The sequence below is a fragment of the Eleutherodactylus coqui genome, chromosome 13 (assembly GCF_035609145.1).
Source record: "Eleutherodactylus coqui strain aEleCoq1 chromosome 13, aEleCoq1.hap1, whole genome shotgun sequence".
In the NCBI taxonomy this organism is placed as follows: Eukaryota; Metazoa; Chordata; class Amphibia; order Anura; family Eleutherodactylidae; genus Eleutherodactylus; species Eleutherodactylus coqui.
Window position 1 is genome coordinate 69722677 of NC_089849.1, and position 13747 is coordinate 69736423.

At 44.9% G+C, this 13747-nt stretch overlaps 1 protein-coding gene across 1 annotated transcript; it reads left to right on the forward strand.

The window, feature by feature from the left end:
- Window positions 1–941: 941 nt before the first annotated feature.
- On the forward strand, window positions 942–13198 carry MRPL58 (mitochondrial ribosomal protein L58). The gene is made up of 6 exons (XM_066588249.1): window positions 942–1109; window positions 4266–4299; window positions 5589–5648; window positions 8148–8230; window positions 10318–10487; window positions 12908–13198. The coding sequence occupies exons 1-6, from the start codon at window positions 981–983 to the stop codon at window positions 12990–12992; spliced, it is 561 nt and encodes a 186-aa protein (XP_066444346.1). The 5' UTR covers window positions 942–980; the 3' UTR covers window positions 12993–13198.
- Window positions 13199–13747: the final 549 nt, after the last annotated feature.

Below are 13747 nucleotides of genomic sequence, written 5' to 3' on the forward strand. Positions count from 1 at the left end.
ACACTGGCGTATTTGCACACAGAATAGGCGGAAAATAGAACCCGTTGATTTCAATGGGTTTGCTCACATTTCCTTTTTTTGTAGTTACGGGAAAAAAGCAGCCTGCTGTACTTATGCGCACATTTATATCTAGTTGTGCGAGGGGTCATTGTGGGCGGAACGGCCTGTAGTTTATATTGGGATCATTTGGGGATGCATACAACTTTTTGATTGTTTTTTAGCACATTTTTTCTTGGGTTACATAGGTCCCCATAGACGTCTATAGGGGTGCGCAGAATGTGCAAGGAGATGTGCAATACGCTGTGCAATGCAGCGGGAAAAAGAGCACATCTGGAACGCTGCAAAAAAGACTTTACAAAGCAAATACGTTGCGCTGAGACTTGCGCAATTGTGCCTACTCCGTGTCAAGCCGCCCTAATACCTGCTACTGCCAGGGCTTTGTGAGCAGAGGGAGGAGAGCGATGGAGAACGGACAGAGATGTGTGACTGGAAAGGAGGGGCCACCCAGACGACCATGTTTTATGGCAATGCTATCTGTTACCGGCCTATGGATGCATTCAGACAGTGCGGTTAAAACTGCCGCAAAAACTGGGTTTTACCGTGAACGCATCAGAAGCAAAACACAAATTACATTCAAATTGCAAGCAATTTTTACTGTGGTTAAACGGCATGAACTGCGCTGTGTGGATACCGCTTTATACAATGGCTGCTTACTGCAGCTTATGGAGAACACATAAGACCCTCAGAATAAGGAGCCGCTCTCATGAACTACTTGCTCTGGGAAAAAAATAACAAGCTGGACACTGGTTGCCATTGACAACCGCTTCACTCTCCCTCTGCCCACCGCTTGAATCCAACAGAAGCTGAACACCCAATCAGCAGCCGTTATTCTGAGGGGCAGAACTAAATGTTTATTGCTATGGTTCCCAGTCGGAAGATTAGTGTGTTGCACTCCAGACAGGAAGTGTATTATAGCCAACATGGCGGCCGCCGGTGTGCTGCCGCGGTTGTCGTTCTTTCGTGCTCTCGGTGTCCGTTACTCTTCCGGCTTTCAGAGCGCTTATAGCTTAGACAAGTTATATCCAGAGAGTAGCAACCGGAGCTGCGAGGTGAGCGGGGTGATAAACGGGTGCTACCACCAATAAGCGACGTGGGCGGCTGTCAGTGACCAATCAGCGTCTCACATTGTGGTGACATTGGATGACATTGCTGCCCGGGCTTTACAATGATCACCTGAAGCTTTGCAGTACACAGCAGATTATTAAGGGGTCTGCCATGTTTTCTGTTAGAGGGGCTCCTGATGTCCGTCCCAGAGAGCTGTCCCCGCTCCTTCCTGTTTACCATTAGTTCGAGGGATGTCTGGGACGCAGCACTTTACATGATGTTGGTGGTGTCTGAGGCCCGTTGCTATGACGATACATGGTTGCTGACATCATGTCCTACGTGACTGCGTCGGATTGAAGGAGCTGCGACACTCATGCGAACGCTGCAGCCCCTTCATCTGAGAACCATCCTGTCAGCCTAGGACGCCATGTTTTATTTATGGCGGCTGCTCGGTGTAGTAACGGTTTCTCCCATTCACTACAGTGGGAGCAGCTGGCAGCACTCAGAACAGCCGCGGTAAGACAATATGGCGTCCTGCGCTCTGACAGGATTGTACGCGGATGTAAACCTTAGAGAGGCTGCGGCACTCACACGGGCGCCGGGTCCCGAGCAGCGGACCCCACTGAGCAGATACTGATGACCAGCGATTGGTAAACCCTGGATAACTCCTTTAAGGCCGTTTTCCTCCGGCTTATGATCAGCGATCTTCACTTTCCCGATCGCGAGGCCGGTGGATGTGCGACCGATGAATTGGAAAACGATGAATCGCTCGTCCGTTGGCTGATCGGATCTTTCGTGTGAACATGAATCTGCTGGCTTGTCTGCAGCACATCTCGCCATGCGACCCGCAGGATGTGCTGCAGACAGATGCAATCCGCATGGGGACAACCAATCATATTAGTGATCATTATCCCCATACTGGCGGGTCAGTGCCGCATGTGAACAGCAGTAACGGCGCGGAGCAGCATGCTGGGTTGCTGATTGGCGCTCGGTGAATGCTGGAGAACTGGCCTGAGTATAAGAGCCCCGATTACTGTGCATGTAGCAGGGATTTTACTGAGTCCCATTCAATCAGCTCTATCGACGGAAGGGGGGGAGAGTTATAAACTCCCACTCAGATAATTTAGATGGCCTTTCCAGAATACTCCTTTAACCCAGGGGCGTAGCTAAAGGCTCATGGGCCCGGGTGCAAAAGTTTATCTTGGGCCCTCTAACTTCTCTTAACGCAGAGGCGTAACTTGAAGGTCCTGGGCCCCAATGCAAAATCTGTATCAGGGCCCCCAATTGTAATTCTTTATTCATAGTACTGGGCTCCCCACTTTTAAAAGAAATGATAACTTTTTTTTATCCATCGACGTCGCTGTATGAGGGCTTTTTTTTTTTTGTGGGACGAGTTGTATTTTTCAACGACACTATTTAATGTACCATATAATGTACTGAAAAACCTTTAAAAAATTCAAAGTTGAGTGAAATAGAAAAAAGAAACAAAATTCCTCAATTTTTGTGTGCATCTTGATTCTACGGTGTACACACTGCAAAAAAAAAAAAAAAAGACCTGATAACTTGATTCTATGGGTCAGTACAATTACTACAATACCAAATTTAAAGTTTTGGGGTTTTTTTGCTGCACTAATTTTTATTTTTTTTCAAAGATATTTGATTTTTTAAAATTATTTTTTATGTTGCCATCTTCTGACAGTTATACGTTTTTTATTTTTCTGTCGACATAGTTGTGTGAAGTCTCATTTTGTGCAGGACGTCCTGCAGTTTCCATTGGTACCATTTTGGGATACATACAACTTTTTGATCGCTGTTTATTAAATTTTTTTCTTGGAGACGGGGTGACCATAGAAGTGCAATTCTGGCAATTTTTTTTTTCTGACGACATTCAGCGAGCGGGGTAAATAATGCATTAGTTTGATAGATCGAACTTTTATGGACGCAGCGATACCCAATATGTATTTTTGCTTTATTGTTTTATTATAAATATGGCAAAAGGGTTTGTTTTATTTTAAATGTTTATAACTTTTTAAAAATAATTAGTAAAACATTTTAAAACCAATTTTTTTTTTTTTTTTCGTCCCCAGAGAGGACAACAACTTGAGATGCTTTGATCACTCCTGCAGTATGATGTAATGCCATGTCGCAGGCATGGCTTGATAGGTAATTTGCAATGACAGCCCTGGGGCCTTTCAGAAGGCCCCCGGCTGCCATGGCAACCGCATGACAACCCACGATCTTCACCGCAGCATTTAAAGGGTTAACAGCTCCAATAAGTGGCGCGACTTATCGGAACGGGTGTTGGCTGTAAGAAACAGCTGGCACCTGTGTTGCATGGAGTGGGATCGCCCCGTGATCTCCCTTCATATATACCCTGTAGCTGCAGGACGTAACAATACGCCCTGCAGCGTTAAGGGGTTAACAGACAAAAATTTAGCTCTTTTTTTTTTTCTTATCTAATACAGCCCATTTAGAATCCCTTAGAGGGGTTACCCAAGACGTGAAAAAAAATCTAAAATCCCCTTGAAATTGTGATAAAACATAAAAAGAAACCTTTCCTGCCTATTCTCTGCCCCGCCGATCCAGCGCTGACACTACAGAAGTTCCCGTCGGTCTCGTTAGCAGGCAGCAGTGATGTTTCATACTTCTTTTGACCGGTCAGCCAATCAGTAGCTGCAGCAGTCACATGCCGTATTCTTCTTGCATCATACCTGTCAGCACTGAGCCGTGATGCTAGTAGTACGTCATGTGACCGCTGCAGCTGTCACATGCTGCCCACTTGTGGTCGAAGACCAGGAGGACCACCAGAGCGTCAGCGCTGGATTGCCGGGGCAGAGAACAGGTGAGTAATGTTTCTGATTAGGTTTTATCCCCATTGCAGGGGGGGTTTAGATCTATTTTCACATTTCAGATAACCCCTTTAAATCAGATATCATCGCATTACCTAATTATATTGGTATGTTTGACACTGATGGAAGCTATCCACTTCCATCTACCATCACTATCCAGTAATTAGGTATTTAATGCAAAATGTCATTTTTTTTGTGTTTTTTCCATCGGTGGATAATCCTGTACATCTGTGAACATTTTCCACTGAATTCTGTATCTAAACTATAATCTATTTCATTCTAACATTCTCTCATTCGTTATCATTACTACAGGTGAAAAGAGGGGATGTTATAGACGTTCCTGTTGGTGAGTAGTCTTTGTGTATAATGTGTGCAGTGTACTTGGGTTGTATAAGGGGATTAGGAGTTCTGCACCTTATAAGACGCTGTGATCATATGTGGTTATTGGAGTGGCTGACTTAGAGAATCTCCTTCAGGACACCTTCTATACTAGATGTGTATTTTTATGCCATGTTTTTTCCTCAGTTAAAGGGCTGGTGCCAAGATGGCATCCTCTGTTCATATGCCCTAACGTACCCAGCTTAAGACCCTCTGCTATGACACAGAACTGGCAGCCGCTCAATAAGAGCAGCTCCCAATTGGCGGAGCTTCTGCATCCTGCAATTACAGGATGGCTATTCATGTAAATGGCCGTTCTGTAATAATATATTTTCCCTGCAGCCGTTATTATAGGGAAAATGTCAAGCCTTCCAAAGCTTCCCCCAGCAACTTATTCAATCAGCTGATTGCCCCAAGCCCCGGATTCTTAAAGAGGTTGTGTATCTTAGCACAACCCATTTACGTCAGTAGTGGTCAGGAACAAATCTTTGACACACAAACATGCAGTTTTCCCATTGACTTTAACTTGTGTTTTTCATATGTGCTATTTAGAGATGAGCGAGCGTACTCGGTTCGGGTGTTTTTGCACTCGAGCACCGCTTTTCCCGAGTAACTGACTACTCGGACGAAAAGATTCGGGGGGGGCAGGGGGCGGCGTGGCGGAGCGGGGGGTAGCAGTGGGGAACAGGGGGGAGCTCTCTCTCCCCCCACTCCCCTCTGCAACCCCCGGCGTCCCCCGAATCTTTTCGTCCGAGTAGTCAGTTACTCGGAAAAAGCAGTGCTCGAGTGCAAAAACACCCGAACCGAGTACACTCGCTCATCTCTAGTGCTGTTCCTTCACTGCTTTCCATTTACACAGTAGTAGGAAAATGTTCCAAGGGTCTATTGACTCCTCCATTACAAATTCTTTCACATTTGCTGAAAAGAATAGCACTACATGCAGCACTATTTCTCCATGGGAAGTGACGAAAACTGTGATGGACCATAATGGACCCCATTGTCTGTCATAAAATGGAACTGGTGCGTAGTGAAAGTCAAGGTTTTTTGTAGTACCATCACCATTGCAAAGAAGCACATGTTATTGACTCCGTTTCTATGGTGTGGTTTCTGCAGCATCAATACCCCCACATGTGAATGCTCCACGACTGCTACAGTGACTGTTCATCACTGTGAGCCCCAGCCATAGGGATAACATGGTAAGAAAATTGCACACCAGATTTGCTTTCTAGCTGTGATGAACAAAATGTATTTCCGCAGATCGCCTGACCATCTCGTATAGCAAGAGCAGTGGTCCAGGGGGACAGAATGTCAACAAAGGTGAGAGCACAAGAAGCAGCAAAATATACACCTTCACAGAAAGTAAAGATGTCCCGCATCACATGCAAAGCTCCCATGAGCACTCCTTCACAAATGAGAGACAACAATTTGCCTTTCTTTCATCTGATTGGGTGGTGGGTCTGGTTGTACCCATCGACTTGACTTTAGCAGGTTATCTTCTAGAGGCTTTTAAACATATAGCAGTATGATGGGACATTTCATATATAAAGTTCAGTAGGGCCATTACTTTTATCCAATCACTTCTCTTGTTTGCCGTGTTGCTCTCTTAAAGCTCTTTATCAGGCACTGCAATAGACGTGTCCTGGATTCTCCCTTATACACACTTACAGGATATACTGTGTTTCCCTGAAAATCAGACACTGTCTTATATTTATTTTTGCCGAAAGAGGTACAGTGTCTTGTTTTCGGGGGTGTCTTTTAGTACTTTCCTAGCCGCTGGCATTCGGGTCACTCGTGTTGGTCTCCGTCGCTGCTGCAGGCTTACGTGTCCGCCGACAGAGCAGTTCTTCCTTGTAGCGGGACTCGAATACCCCGCCTCCAGCAAGCTAATGCTCTGATTGGTTAATCAAGCCAAGTCGGCCAATGAGAGACGGCGCTCGATTAACCAATCACAGCCATTCATTAAATGACATCATTGAATGGCTGTGATTGGTTAATCGAGAGTACCGGCTTTCATTGGCTGACGCGGCGCTTGATTAACCAATCTGATCATTAGCTTGCTGGAAGCGGGGAATTCAAGCCCCACTACCAGGAAGAACTGCCCTGTCGGCATGCCGGAGGACACTGAAGCCTGCTGCAGCCCAGCGCAAGTGACCAGAACGCCGGCTGCTAGTGAGTATGGTCTTTTGTGTTTTTTTTTACATGTAGTCTAGCTACGGCTTATTTTTGGGGGAGGGCTTATATTTCAAGCACCCACTTCCTCTCTCTGAAAATCAGGGTAGGGCTTATTATTGGGGAAACACGGTATTATATGTTTCTGCAACATCTATTTTTCCACACATTTGTTTGAAATCAGCATTATGGAACAAAGTGACATTTATTGATCTGGATTCCACACAGAATCCATAATGGGTAGTCACTAGAGATGAGCGAGCACGCTCGGCTAAGTCAGTTACTCGAGCTAGCCTCGCTCTTTTCGAGCAACTGCATTCTTTTCCAAGCGTGCTGGGGAAGGGAGGGCGGCGGGGGTGAGCTGGGGGCGGCGGGGGGGAGAGAGAGAGATATCTCTCTCACTCTCTCCCCCGCTATCCCCCGTCGCCCCCCCCCCCCCCCCCCCCCCCCCCCCCCCCCCGAGCACGCTCGGAAAAGAATGCAGTTGCTCGAGAAGAGCGAGGCTAGCTCGAGTAACTGACTTACCCGAGTGTGCTCGCTCATCTCTAGTAGCCACATGTAGATTACCTCCATCGAATGGGAATAATCTGCATGCGGATAAATGGCCATGCAAACTGCAAATCTAGCTGAAATCTGAGGTATTTCACTGCAAATATATGATGGGTTTTTCTGACATGCTTTATGCTTTTGGAAATATTCCCTTAATTTGGGTGAATGCGTCAAATTTTGGTTTGTCAAAAAGCTGAACGCTATTATACGTGTGTGTGTCCGTAAGATATCTGTATGCTTTTACATCCATGTGTCATCTGTTTTGGGATTTTTCTTCATTCATAAAAAGAAAATGAAGGAGGCTAAATCTCTTTTATAGGTTGCATAGCAATATAATCCCTGCAAAACGGAATGCACACGAATGTCCTCTGTGCTTCATTTTTTACTTTTTTTTGCACACCCTTGAACTTGAATGGGTGCTTCTGGTGTTTGAAGATTGGACCAGAATAGGACATGCTGCAATTTGTGAATAGCCCATTGACTATAATGGGTCAATGTGCAGTGAGTTACATTTAGGTTCAGCACGCAGACCAAAAATATGCCTGTATGAATAAGCCCTTAGGGAGTTTACTGAACAATAAAAGGTCAGTTATACAGGGACATAAGTATTTAACAGTAGTTTTTAAAAAAGTTCATATATAGTACCTTAACTTTTTCACTTTTTATGTCAAAAAAATTAGAACTATCAAAAAGGTTCTAGACAATTACTTTGCATCATGTGTAAATAAATAACGTGAATCATAAAGGTTACTTAGCTGGAGCTCCGGTACCCGTCTCCCACCCTTTTTATCCTACAGGAGTGAACACGGCAGTAAGTTTGGCAAAAGTCGTACGGGCTAGGAACTTTTGGAATCTGTCTTCCGAATGAATCATGAACCCAAACTGGAACGTTAAAAGTAATATATTGATGCTAGTCAATACCTAGCAGTCTTACTGCTGCTCCATCCCCTCCGCCTGTCCCTGCAGCTCTGCCTGTTCAGATTGGCTGCTGTTAATAAGCATATAATTGAACCATGCCGGTGGTATAGAAAGGTGAATACTATAATCTTGGTTATTTTCTGTGCAGTTTGTCATTTTTTTTTCTTTTTCCTCACACAGTTAACACAAAGGCTGAAATAAGATTCCACTTGTCCTCAGCTGACTGGATCTCAGAAGATGTCAGACAGAAGATCTCTGTACAGGTAACTGCTTACTTCTTGGATCGTTCCTCGGGGTGTTAAGACATTGGATAAATATCAAGATGGTGTGTTGTTGTTTCTTATTTACTGCTGCTTGCACCATACCTGGTGTTGGTGCTGCTTTTATTTTACCTCCATTAACCCTTTCCAATCCACTGTCTGACATCTAAAGACATTCTGATTGAAGGCTTTATAGCTCTGATGTCGGAAGATGTCCGGCAGGGTATTCTTACTGTACATTTTTGGCCCTTTTGTTGTCGGTGGCCTCTCCAGCATGTCCCATACCACAGTACTGGCTGTAGCCAGCAGATGGCGCCATTGTATAATGGCAGAAAGAGAAAGCCCCCTAGGAAACCCTGAATCCAAAAATGGATTCCAAAGGGTTAACTTCAACGACATAGGAGTTTTATATCTGCTGGGTTTTTTTTTGTTTTTTTTTTAGGAAAATGGTTAGACGTTAGAGGTTAGGCGTTGTCCCGCAGCTATTACCTAATAGCTCAATGTTAACGCTGCGAAATTCCGCAGCGGGAAAGAAAACACGGCATGCTCTATTTGCCTCGGGAATACGCACGGCCAGCTTTCATTGTAGTCAATGAAAGCCGGTCGTAACTCTATACTTCTGCTGTAGAACAGCAGAAGTATCGCGTGAATACGCATCCCCGCTGGCCGCGTCATCTGACACTGCCGGCGCGTCATGCGTTGTACTGCACATGCGCTTCGGCCCTCCATGCGGGACGCATACGGCACATCTGGAGTAGTAAGTATGGAGGTTTTTGGGGGCGCCGTGGCGGACTCCGCTGTGATATTCCGCTGGTGGAGCCGTCACAGCCGTGGGCATGAGGCCTAAAGGTGGCCGTACACCTTAGCTCATTTGGATAACAACAATTACTCCTACCCCTCCCTCTTTCTGTACACGTGCACGCTCGGCATGCTGTATTCTCAATGGGGCGAATAGAATAAGCCACTGCCAGACATTTATGGTGGTGCCTTATAACCCATAAGGGCAAAGCATTGGGCATGATGTGGGTATCTGGTAGGTTGGATTACATCTGACGTTGGTGGAGTGTTGGGACACCACCATACACATTAGATAGTCAGCCAATTCTGCCAATATCTCTGGGTTCAGCTATCTGAAGGTTATTTAATCAAACTACTAATGACCACTTGTCAGTTAGTATGTGAGTGCTTCTGATGCTCCGCTCCTGGATACGTCATCAAAGGTCCTACAACATATATAAAACACAGAGTCTGACCAACAGAAGAACAACACAACTGAGCTCTTGAAAAGGGGAGGACAAAAGTAACAAAATGAGAATGCAACTAAGCCGTTATTATCACATGTAATGTGTGGGAATCAGGATAGATGTAGTGTGCTGTGTGTAATGTGTGGGAATCAGGATGGATGTAGTAGAGCTGTGTGTGTCATTTGCTGTGTGTGGGGTCAGCATGCATGTAGTAGAGCTGTGTGTGTAATGTGGAAATCAAGATGGATGTAGTAGAGCTGTGTGTGTGATGTGTAGGAATAAAAATGAATGTAGTAGAACTGTGTGTGTGATGTGTAGGAATAAAGATGAATGTAGTAGAACTGTGTGTGTGATGTGTAGAAATAAAGATGAATGTAGTAGAACTGTGTGTGTGATGTGTAGAAATAAAGATGAATGTAGTAGAGCTGTGTGTGTAATGGGTAGGAATAAAGATGGATGTAGTAGAGCTGTGTGTGTATTGTGTGGGAATCAGGGTGGATGTAGTAGAGCTGTGTGTGGGAATCGGGATAGATGTATTCGAGCTGTGTGTGTGGGGATCATAATGGATGTACCATGTAGCACATCTGTGTGGCACATTGCGCCACCAGAAACACTGGTACTATAATTTCCTAATAATCACTAGTATAGTTTAAAGTGTAACTGGTGGCCATACATAACTTTGTATGACTTCAGCTCTATCGTTTGCTTGTTTTCATTAGTTTTATCTGCTACATTTACATCTGAATGAACAGCACATAAGAAACACTTTAAATGCTACGTTTATCAGCCACTAAGGTGTTTGTTTTTCATGACTTATTCTGTTTTGTCTGCTTCTGTATTACCCAGTTTAAAAACCGCATAAACCGCAATGGAGAACTAATTGTAGCCTCACAAGTGAGCCGGCACCAGATGCGCAACCTGGCTGATTGCTTGGATAAAATCAGAACAATGATTTCTGAAGCCACTGAAATGCCAAAAATTGAGTCAATGGAAGATGCAGAACTACGCCGAATTAGGTATTGTTATTTACTAGATGGATTGATATGGGTCACATAAAATATTCTTTGTTTTATACATACAAATAGGCATTGGTTTGATTAACCTTGTATGTTCCTGTTCATAGTTGGATAGGATCACCAGAGAATACCATATATACTTGAATATAAGCGTAGTTTTTCAGCACATTTTTTTTGTTCTGAAAAAGCCCCTCTCTGCTTATACTCGAGTCAGGGAGGGTTTAAAAAAAAACTCTATACTCACCTCCCAGCCAGCGTCTTTGTCCCTGGCAGTGGTGCGGCAAGCTGCTTGAATTCCTGTGTTCCCGGCGGCGATGCGGCAAGCTGCTGGAAATCTCCCCACTGTCATCCCCCGCCGTCCTCTCTGCTTGGCCCTGTCATTCCCCGCCATCAACGCTGTAATTGGATTGACCGCCAGCCAATCACAGCCATTGCATTGTGGAATCCGGAGCCAGTGTCCACCTTAGGATTCCACAGCAAATACCGCCCATAGCTTGCTATGGAAAAGCGCTTTTTCCTGCACACAAGCAGAAACCAATTGTGACCTTTCTTTTTTTCTTGCGCTCGCAAAGGAAAAATCGCAACATGCTTTATTTTTGAGTGGTTTCTGCCTGATCGGTTTCCATTGAATTCAATGGTAGTCATCTGACCCGAGGCCTTTCCGCAGTGACATTACGGAAAGGTCGCGGGTACCCGCATCATCGCCCAGCGACGGCGTGGGAAAAGCAGGGATTTAAAGAATAAAAACTGTATTGTGCATGTCCGATGGCGAGCCGTGCGGACCATCCGCAGTACAGAAAAAGAAAGAAAGAAGCAGGTATGTGCGGACTACGTCCGGGCCCAGGGTTGGATTCTGCCGCGGAATACGGAATCCGACCCATTCATGTCCAGCCGGCCTAAGGCCTCATGTCGATGGCATGCTTGGATATTTCATGCGGATTTCCGCAGCGGATGCACTGAGGGTCATCTTAAAATTGATTTATTTTTTTTTCCTCCTCGCAGGAGATGCACGGATGATCTGCAGCCCCACCTCCATAATTGCTTCTAACCTTCAAATCTGCATTTAAATGTATTTGCAAATGCACTGCGGATCCCAAGCACCCATAGAGATGAATGGAGCCAGATCCGCAGTAAAATGGAGCATGTTGCAATTTATTATCCGCGCGTGGCATCCTCAAATCATTTAAAATCACCTCTGCAGGGCTTAAAAGAAGTGCGGATACCCAATGCTTCTCTATGGGCGGTTAGATCGGCGGATCTCCCACATGGATTCGATAAATAAAATCCGCCAGTGGACATTGGGGCTAATTTCTTGGTGACGATTTTCGCCACAGAATTCCTTAATCTCATTGCAATCGATTGATTCTGCGGTCAAAGTCTGCTGCACTGCAATAAATGGAGCATGTTGAAAATTTGAAAATCTGCAGCATGACTATCTTCCACTGTGGATTTTTGTTTCTGCTGTTAGTGAATGGGCTTGTTAAAACCTCATTCACTTCAATTGTACTGTACATTTCTGCAGAATTTTGGCTTTCATTCTATAGCTGAAATTCTGCAGCAATTCCATTGTGTGTGAACTCGCCCTATGACTGTTGACATTTATGTCAACTGTACGGCCACATGTCCTCGGGCGGATTTGATTTGCGTAATCCGTGTGGGAGATCCGCAAATCAAGCCGCCCATAGGGATGCTTGGGCGTCCGATAAGTAATTAAAGCATGCGAGTTGGTTTGCGGACCTTCTGGTCTGGAAAACAAACTGCAGAATGCTCCATTTCTGTGTGGATACCGCACTGACTGCTTCCATTGAAATCAATGGAAGCCGTCCGACACGCGGCACACCCGTAGCTAAAGTTAAAAAGCTAGGAGTTTAAAAAAAAAAGAGTACTGTGCGGCATCCACAGTGCCGAAGGAAGAAGATCCGGACAGGTAAAAAAAATGTCTTTGGTCGTGAGCAGAGTCTGCTTCCACTGCGGGCTCCTGCAGGTGGAATACAAACCCGACCATGGACATGAGGCCTAATATGGACAAGTGTTCCAGCCTGACTGTTGACCCCAATTTCGAGCATGGTAGACTCCTATGATGCTCAGAGCTCAAGTTAAGAGACTCACGGTCAGGCGAAGACACTCATCCGTATTACGGACACATAAGAGCACCTGGAATATGCTGGTATATCACTAGTTTAAAGGAGTCGTTTGATTTGGACACCTCCAGCTGTGCTTGTTGCCTGATTGGGCAAAAAAATGCTCATTACTGACACCTAATATAAAGGAAGCTTACACAAAAAGCTCCTCTCAGTTACACATAGGTGCATGTGATGTCTTTTATTTTGGTTTAGTGAAAAAAACATGTATTTGATTTCAGCTGCAATAAGGAAAGCCGCTGCTGATATTTATAATAACTCTCTTTATTTTGTCTACAGGCTAGAAAATATGAATCGAGAACGCCTGCGTCAGAAGAAGATGCATTCTTCACTAAAGCAGAGTCGTAGTATAAGCGTGGACTGACTGTAGGACAAGTAACGGCTTGCGTTACTGTGACATGGCTTCCACACTTGTGGCACAATGACAATAATGAAGCCTCGTTGTGTGCCCAAACCTGAAGTCCTGATGGCATTGTGCAGTTCATAAGGACTGCTGTGGGATGAAGTGGTTGAGCATGTGGTATCCACACCTTAAGTAGGATGTATGACCAATAAAAGTGACTTAACAAACCTGTGTATGGAAAGCTGGTGTCAAGATTCTATGAAGGCTCTAAAAGTGGGATTTGTGTAGATGGATACACAACCAACGGATTAAAGGGGTTGTCCACTTGTAAACTATAATGGGGTTTAGAAGCCAAAATTATCAACTGCTTATATGGATGGGTATCCACCAAGAAGTAGTTTTGTAGCATATCACTACTGTGGGCGCAGGACGGCCTGTGGACCTAATTTACATCACTGCTGCAACCAGCAATCGTCTGCCATGTACATGTGGTGTGAAGACACACTGTTAAGGACCGTTACACATGACCGGTCACATTAACCTTTCAAGCCTTGGGTTCCAAATCAGTTCATACCTGGATGCATCAGAGAGGCCAAAAACTATCTGATTCATAGTAATTAGCTCTCACAGATATGTAGAGATGGGCCGCGGCAAGTATATACAGCCCACTCTGCTTAAGGCGCGTACACACTGAAAAGTTTATTGACTGACTATAGTTCTAATACAGAAAATGAATACGTCATTAGTCACGGGGGTTAATCTCATTGGGTTAGAAA